We start from the raw sequence: 9,187 nt of genomic DNA on the forward strand, positions 1-9,187 counted from the left end.
GAAGCACAGAAAGCGCATGGAGAAAGGTCAAGAGATGAACTTTCCGATGACTGTGTTATTCTTCGGGTAGGTTTCACAAATTCTTTTCCGACGGTACCAATTATTTTTTAGGGTTTACTGATTTATTTAAACTCAAAGCTTGAGTTAATTGTAAACTAGATACGATTATGGTTTTTTGTAGAGTTTAACATTTACATAGTTGAAAGAAGGATTGTTTTGATTTGTTATGATTTTCCGATATATTTGTAATTTTGTTAATGAGTTATATTGTCTTCCGATTTGGTTGATAACTTTCCAAAAAAAAAAAAAAAAAAAAAAAAAAAAAACTTATCTATAGACGCATGTAAAACTTAAAATCAATGGGGCCATTAGTTATTTTGATGAATATTTTATTGTTAAATAACTATATATGTACCTGTTCTAACCCTAATCCCCGGGAGGCCATGGCCCCTCTGGCCCCTAAGAGCATCCGGCACTGCTGGTTCTTGTTTCTGTGAATTACATAATTGCTGATATGGAAAATTTTAGTCTTCAATATCTACGGCTCATACACGATTTTATGGTTCTTGAGCCAAACTTATCGTATCATATACTGATAGATTAGACAACAATTTCTTACAAATATTAAAATGACCTGCTATAACAAAATTAGCCATAATTAAATATGAGATTCTTGGGTTCATAAAACGATTTTTTGGCGGGGAAAGTTACGGGTGTTCCATTATCTGTGACAAATGAGGCCAACCATTTCCCACTCTACATTTATCTCCCAACTTACTAATGATTAATTTATTTGGTTCTTTCCCAGTATAAATATATAATAACAAAATGTATCTTTGTCATCCTATTGTTTATTGCAAATATATGAGAACTAATATGTTGAACAACAAAAGAAGAATTCTTTAAACTTCTAAAGGTTAATGTAGCCATTTTTTATCATCCAATCCATGCTCCAATTGTTGTTGATGTTTTTAAGTGACCAATAAGCCCACCCAAAGCTAGCTTGCCCCCACACTTGTAGTTGAGCTTCTGAAAATCGTTGATAGTCCTCTTTAGTAGCTCCTCTTACTTGCCACTCAGCCACCCATTCCCCTACACACTCACAAATTAGATTGTTGTTTCATCAAATATATAATACGTGTTAAAGTTTTAGATACATACCAACAAAAGTTAGTGGTCCATTTGATGTCGTGATGTCTTGTAGCTCAGCAGAACGGTTTGTTTTGATAAAATCGATGTTTTGGTCGATAGTCATGTCATTGAAAATATCCCAAAAAAGATTGTAGTAATGAACATCAATGACCACGTCCTTCATGCCGCTTGCAAGAGGAAAAAGCTCTTTTGGTTCTCCACTAAGCCGGTTCGATAGAATTACGAAAGCATTGGGAGCATGCCTTCGAACAACTGTATATGCATCATTGTAAAACTTTGTCAACACGCTTAGCGAGACTCCAAATGCATTAGGCTCGTTTATGAGCTCAACTGCATATAAACTTGGATTTGTCGCATACCTATGGAAAAAACAATATATCAATTAGATTTGCTATATTTTAGTGTCTAAATTTGTATTTGTTACACTGAAACATAACTAGATAAGACAAGACAAACAATAGTATGCTAGACAAATTGTCTGTGGTCATTTTATATGTTAAGGATGAAGAAAAATTTATATATCGCACATACCTAGCAGTATAGAACTCTATGACGCGAACCGATTCTTCTATGGATTCATCGGTTTGGCCCCATTCAACAGAACCATCACGAGTAGAGCTATGCTCAAAACCATTTTGTGACCCTGGCGCAGCATGTAGATCCAAAATCACCTTCAAATTATATTTCCTATGCACAAAAATAATTGAATGTATGAAATATTATTATACAATTTTTGTTTTAAGATTTAAATATAAACTTAAAAAACAAACATATGATCACATACTTTGCCCATAAGAAGGCCCTATCAAGGACTTCCAACGATCCTCCTACGTAAGGTTTTGGTGGTGTTGGATCTTTGGCTGTCCACCACCCTACCGGAATCCTCACAGCGTTTAATCCACTATCCGCTATAAAACTAAAGTCTTTTTCCACTATGAATGTGTCCCAATGATCCTGAAAAAAATATAATATCATGCATGTTTAGGTTTAATTAAATTATATTATGTTAGGATTTTGCACGTTTTTGGAAACTTCGACTTAAGTGACATTGACAAGTCAAAACCGTTAAAATTTTAAACAAAATGATATTTTGACTTTGAATATTATTGTGCATCACTTCACGACTTCTTTTGGTATATTAAAAAAGTAAAAAGTTGGTATAAACTAATTAATAGAATCTTACTTTCATGATTTTTGGTGCTTTCAGAGGACCATAACCATTAGTAACTTGATACTCTCCTTGAAATCCTTGTCCAATCGTCATTTCAAACACCGAAGGATCGTTATTTCCCCATTGTCCATTTCCATTTGAATCAGCTGTAACAAGGTCTTCGGTTTTTGCCTTTAACCACACAACAAAAATCAGAATCAACCAACTTATTCTTGTAAGAATCATCGTTTAAAACAAAAAGATAGTAACAACATAAGTTAAAGAACCTGCAAGAACAACCCATTTGGTGCTTTGATCCGAACACGACTTGGATCATCAGATTTTCTAATAATCTGGAAAATCCCAGATGTTTCAGAATCTGTAGAAGTAGCGACCACTTTGGCTCCCATCGATTCAATTTCTAGAAACTGTTTGCTGAACACTCTTACGTGAAAACTGGTCTCATTGATCCTCCATAACTTCATCAACGTGACAATGAACAAAATAAACAACTTGAATACCATCGCTATTACATAACAAACTTTCTGTCACTGAAATATCAAATGAAATTACCCGAAAAGTTTCCCATCCGGAAGCAGATGTACGGTTGGCGACGATGATTGAACCACCGCCGAGCTCTGCAGCAAGGAATTTTCCGGTTGTGACTGATTTAAACTGAAGTGCAACTCCATCCTAGTGTGATGATTATTCATGAACAGTTAACAGTGTATCAGTTTTGATTGCTTTTGAACAAGTCATACGAATGTAAATTTACAAGGAAAACATAATTCAGATCGTGTGGAATGAGAGCATTTGAAAACAAACCAAGAAATCTTTGTTTGGGATGGAATCAAAGAGAGAAGGTTTCATCCAGCCTTCAGCAACGAGCCAGCCTCCAAGATTAACGGCTCTGATCAACTCATTGTTTGAGTTGATGGTTCTCCCATTGGAGAAGATGAACATAGCAAACACAGAAACAATCCCCAGTAGTTGACTTTTTGAATGAGTAATCTTCATTTTTGACCTTTCTTTGTCAATGATATACAACTGTTTTGGGGTGGGATATCATATATATATATAGCATTTGAAATGAGATCTAGAAGACGGAGAAGGGCGTTTTCGTCTTTTCAAAATCCATAAAAAAATATAGCCCATAGAAATTTATAGTCTTCATTTTGACCTTTCTTGGTCAATAATACCCAACCATTTGAGGCCTTGAGGGTGGAATATCATATAGCGATAGAATTGAGATCTAGAAACGGAGGAGGGAGTTTTCCTTTTCTCATAAAAGTGAACGGAATGTGTCGGCTTAAAATAATATTTATTTTGGTGGGTTGTTTAACTCATGTGGTAGAACATATTTTTTCATTTCATGTTGACTTTGGCTGTGGTAGCTAACGGTTGACGACTTGAATTCTTCTAATGTCGTTGATTATTCAACCTTTCACATATTCAAAATATTCAAAATATTGCTAGGGTTTGGTCGCATTAGAAAAGCACAAATAACAAAAAATTTAAATTAACCAAAAGCTCGTCAAAACAATTGCATTAAATGACTTCTTCATAATGTGAAATCCCAAAAGATCCCACTATCGCAACCAGTGCGGAATCGTGTGGAAATTCAGTAAATTAACAGTCCACTAACGACCAATCTTATACCAAATATCAAATGCATGCCACAAGGCAAGTTTCAGAAAGATGATTCACGTTGTCCTCGCTATGATCACGTCAATGGCAAAAATTTGAGTTAACATCTAAATAAACTTTTGTATGTTGACGATATAGAATAATTCGCAACCACAAAACATTAACTTTAATATATAGGAACTGAGTTATTCCAATGTGTATTTTATCCACCCATGCTAAAGATAGTGATATCAATTACATGTCTCGTTGAAGCAACCATAAAGAACCCAAAGTTATCTAGTTCTCATACCAAAGTTAGTTTTGTTTTTCTATTCTAGTATAAGTAGGAATCTTTATTTGATGTTAACGTAAGTTTTGAAGATTAGTAAAAACCCCATTGAAAAGTTACATGAAAATGCCCCACTTTTGTTTTCTTCATGTTCTCTGTTTCCTTTGTTCTTCATTTTAATAGATTGAATTAAGCAGGACCTGACTACATTTGGTATCAGAGCCTACTTACCAGAGACTTACCAGGCTTCGATAAAGACACAAGTACAACCTCACCATGGAAGGATCAAAGATCCAGTACCCTATGTTAAGAAGCAATTATGCCGCCTAGCTATAAAGATGAAGGTCTTTATGCAGCCTCAAGAAGTGTGGGATGTTGTGGAGCCAAAGAATCCACAAAACCCAGTCGGCGTGAAAAAATATAAGATGGTACTCGCCGCTATCTATCATGGAATTTCGGAAGACCTATTGTTGTTCATTGCAGAGAAGCAAACAACGAAGGAAGCATGAGAAACATTGAAGGTTATGTACATGGATGCAGATAGGTTAAACACTACAAAAGTCCAAACTCTAAAGGCGGAATTCAAAATCCTGAACATGAAGGAAACAGAAACCATAGATGATTTTGCCATGAAGATAAATGGAATAGTGGGGAAATTTTGGGCCTTCGAAGATACCATGGACAATGCATATATTATGAAAAATTTGTTTCGTTTCGTACCAGGTAAGTTTGTGCAAATTACCTCGACAATTGCATCAGTTTGCGGATCCTGAAACAATGATTGTTGAGGAGGTTATTGGAAGATTGAAAGATCATGCAGAAAGGGTGTGTGGTCAGACTGAAACCAAGGATAGAAAGCTATTACTTACTCACCAAGAATGGCTCGACAGATCAAAGAAAGAAATCGAAGAAGAACAAGAGTTGTTAGTAACGCATTAGGAGTGGCTTAAGCGTAGCCGTGGAAGAAGTGTCAACCACAACAACCGGAGAGGTTGTCGGGGAGGTGGTCCTTCCTAAGGACAAGAAGGAGGTCGTGGATCATTCCAAAACCATGACAAAAGCAAGATCCAATGCTATAACTACCAAAAATAGAGTCACTATATTGTCGAGTGCAATAATCCACGACGAGAAAGAAACCAAGAGGCTAACCTAGCACGAGCAGATGATGATGATCCGACATTACTACTATCAGTAAAGAACACAAGAAAATCAATTGAAGAGGTGCTCTTAAATGAAGAAAAAATAACTCCAAAGTTGAGATTACTGACGACTCCAATAACTCTAGTGTGTGGTACTTGGACAAAGGGGCAAGCAACCATATGACGGGCGAGAAAGGGAAGTTTCTCGAGCTTGATACTAGTGTTCATGGACATGTGAATGTTGGGGATAGTTCGAATGTGTGTATAGAACGACACAAAAATGGTGAACAACGATAGCTACAAGCAGTGCATTACATCCCAAGTTTATGTAACAATATCATAAGCTAGGGACAACTCGCAGAGGATGGTGATGAAGTGTTGATGCATGGATTTTTTCTGTGGACTCATGGCAGGAACGGGAAATTACTTATGAAGGTAAAATGCTCTCAAAATCGCCTGTACAAAATTATTTTGAATGAATATGGACCTGTATGTTTGTTAGCAAATTTAGATGAACCATCATGGCTATGGCATGTATGCCTTGGTCACGTGGATTTTACAGCCATAAAACTAATAACAGACAAAGAAATGGTTCACGGGTTACCTAAAATCGATCACCCACTTAGTTGTGTGAGGGTTGTTTAGTTGGGAAGAAAACTCGAAACCCCTACCCAACACAAACCAGCTATATGGTTGGGAAAAGACTTGAACTCGTGCATGGTGACCTCTGTGGTCCAATCTCACCGCCCACGCCTTCTGGTAATCGGTATTTTCTTTTATTAATCGATGATTATAGTCGTATTTTGTGGGTTTTTATGATAAAAATGAAAGATGAAGCATTCAATGCTTCTTTTTGCTTCTTTGCCAAATTTAAAGATATCTTCATATTAATTGAATAATTACTTCCTTATATGATTAAATTTAATTATTTGAATTATTTGGTGAATTATCTTGCAAGAATTTAGCTCTCTCTAACCAGCTGACTCGTCTTTCGTTTTTATCATAAAAACCCACAGCCACAAAATACACAGCCAAAGAAGCAAAAAATCCCGAAATTAGCTCTCTCTAACCAGCTGACTCGTTGAGTCAGGCATGGACTCGTCGAGTTCACATGGACTCGGCGAGTTCAGCCATGGACTCGGCGAGTTCAGCCATGGACTCAGCGAGTCTAGCCCCCAGAAACCCTAAATTTCGATTTTTAAAGTAAGAATAAACCATAATTGCATCAAATACATCAAACAAACAGCCCTAGGCTCTGATACCACTAATGGGTTTCGAGCAATACATCAATCCTATGGTGTACATGCAAACCTTAATAGCTTTTGGATCTAGTTTGTCTAATGAACATGCAATTGAATATCCAAAGTTATAAACCCTAGATCTATCATATAATAAACTGAATTAGGGTTTAGAGAATTACCTTTGATTGTTATATAGCAATAACAATCAATTCCTTGCTTTGATTGGCTTCAGAAAGCTTAGTGCCTCAAGTGTTGCATCTCTAATGGAGTCACAAACACCACTAAGCAACTTGGATGAAGAGGAGAAGAGAGGAGGCTGCTCAAAACGTCTAGAAACCCTAAAGGAACTCTTGTCCCCGTTCTTGGGGCATAGGGGCCCTTTATATACATGTAGGCTATTAGGGTTTACAACTAGGAAACGCTAATCTGATTGCTTAGGCCCTAAGCAGCCCATGGATCCCTTTCTTTAGAGTCATGGACGAAATCTTATGGGCTTCCCCATAAATTTCGTCCACTCCACTCTATAGAGTCCATTAGCTCACTCTTGCAATTATCTTATAATTACAATTCCAGTCCCTTAAGTTTAATTAATCTCTTTTAGCCACAAAATTAATTATCAATTAATTCTTGACTAATATTAATTAAACAATATGATTTCTCCTTTAATATATTATTCTCATAATATATTAATAAATCATAATTAAACCTTTCTCTCCTTAGTTCATCCTACATATTGCAATGGTGAAGGCAACCCACAAGGACCTTGCTCATAATCAGGTCAAGTACATACCAAAAATGGACTTAGACATTAATCCAACAATTACATCATCAACCAACTTTCCATTAAGGAAAGCGATTTTGACATCCATCTGCCATATTTCATAATCATGAAAGGCAACTATGGCAAGCCTTATCCTAAAAGATTTAATCTTAGCCACTAGTGAGAAGGTCTCATCATAGTCAACCCCTTAGGTTTGAGTAAAGCCCTTCGCAACCAGTCATGCCTTGAATGTGTGCACATTACTATCCATGTCGGTCTTCTTCTTGAAGATCCATTTGCAACCAATTGTGTTTCGACCAAGTTCTTGATCAACCAAATTCCAGACTTGGTTATCATACACAGAGTTGATCTCACTGTACATTGCCTCTTTTCATTTGGCTGCCTCAAGGCATGACATTGCTTCCTAGTAGTTAGCTGGATCATCCAAATTTACCAGTGCTTAATCACTGATAAACGTATCACCATATAAAATTATATGGAAACCATATAACGTAAGTGGCATGGTAACTTTACTAGAACTTCTAAGAGGTAACGAACTATTAACGGGTTCAACAGGAGTCTCATCCTCTTGTTGACCACTAGTATCATCTAAGGTTCCTTCATTGGTTTGCTCTTGAGTTTCGTCAAGGTCAATTATGCACCCACTTTCCTCTTTGCATATGAGCTCTCTCTCGTGAAAGACTCCTGTTCGTGGTACAAAGACCACGATTTCACTAGGTCTGTAGAACAAATATACAAATGACTTTTGTGGGTAGCCAATGAAAATACATCTCTCACTTCTGGCTTCTAGCTTGTCATCAGTCTATCGTATAATGAAAGATTCACAACACCAAACTTTGATATGTGCTAACAAGGGAATATTCCTTATCCACATCCATGGCAGTTATAGCGGTCCAAAATCAAATATCGGTCAAGGGCCGATATTTGGGATATAGGCTATCGCGGTGGGATATCGGTATTTTTATATCATGCATAATTAATATATATAAACAAAAAACATATATAAAAGTAATATAAAAAGTCAAAATTCAGAACTATCAATGTTTGAAACATAATCTTACGTAAGCCATGGAATCTTCCTCCAAGTCCACATCAAACAAGGCATCCAATTATTTTATCTAGATCATCCACATCAACTCTAATATCATCATCATCATTTAAGAATTATGTACTTAACACATCAACATGATCAAACCTATAGAAACTAGCAAGTTAACACTTAAGTATGTAACAATTAACATAACAATAAGATCGATTAATACTTAAAACATGAGTCTATGACCTAAAACTAACAATTAAGTACTTAACATAATAGCAGGTTTAGTTAAGTTAAGTCTATAAGACTTAAGGCAATGACTTGACACTAAAAAAAGCAAGTAAAATTACTTAACCAATATCCCACCTGGAAATCGCCTGGAAATATCGGTAAATATCGGTAAATATCACTGATATTTGCGGTTCGATATTTTGGACCGATATTTGACACTGCTATTTTAAAAAGTACCGATAACCGATATCCCACCTAGAAATCACCTGGAAATCGCCGATATTAACTGTTTAGTCCACATCTTGTGAGGTGTTTTGGCTACCTTTTTAGTTGGGACAAGATTAAGAATATGGGCGGCTGTCTCTAAGGCATACTTGCAGAAGGAAATGGGAAGCATTGCTCGACTCATCATGAAACGAACCATGTCCAATAAGGTTCGATTGTGCCTCTCAGCCACACCATTAATTTGTGGTGTCCTAAGAGGATTTAATTGTGAAACTATTCCACATTACTTGAGGTAGTCATAGAACTCGATACTAAGA

General features: G+C 36.3%; 1 protein-coding gene across 1 annotated transcript; it reads right to left on the bottom strand.

Moving 5' to 3' along the window:
- Positions 1-774: 774 nt before the first annotated feature.
- Positions 775-3,352, bottom strand: LOC111921280 (probable glucan 1,3-beta-glucosidase A). The gene is made up of 8 exons (XM_023916857.3): positions 3,128-3,352; positions 2,876-2,995; positions 2,590-2,781; positions 2,336-2,494; positions 1,937-2,106; positions 1,684-1,839; positions 1,162-1,511; positions 775-1,092 (listed from the first exon to the last, which is right to left on the bottom strand). The coding sequence occupies exons 1-8, from the start codon at positions 3,317-3,319 to the stop codon at positions 911-913; spliced, it is 1,521 nt and encodes a 506-aa protein (XP_023772625.1). The 5' UTR covers positions 3,320-3,352; the 3' UTR covers positions 775-910.
- Between the last annotated feature and the right edge of the window lie 5,835 nt (positions 3,353-9,187).

Source organism: Lactuca sativa, chromosome 9 (genome assembly GCF_002870075.4).
Source record: "Lactuca sativa cultivar Salinas chromosome 9, Lsat_Salinas_v11, whole genome shotgun sequence".
NCBI classification, from domain to species: Eukaryota; Viridiplantae; Streptophyta; class Magnoliopsida; order Asterales; family Asteraceae; genus Lactuca; species Lactuca sativa.

What these genes read in the sequence shown, in the direction of transcription:
- LOC111921280 (XM_023916857.3), bottom strand. Translation starts at nt 3,319, where the DNA reads ATGAAGATTACTCATTCAAAAAGTCAACTACTGGGGATTGTTTCTGTG. An exon ending in CCGGATGGGAAACTTTTCGG is followed by an intron (nt 2,782 to 2,875) that starts GTAATTTCATTT and finishes ACGTTGATGAAG; the next exon opens with TTATGGAGGATCAATGAGAC. An exon ending in TGGACCACTAACTTTTGTTG is followed by an intron (nt 1,093 to 1,161) that starts GTATGTATCTAA and finishes GTGAGTGTGTAG; the next exon opens with GGGAATGGGTGGCTGAGTGG.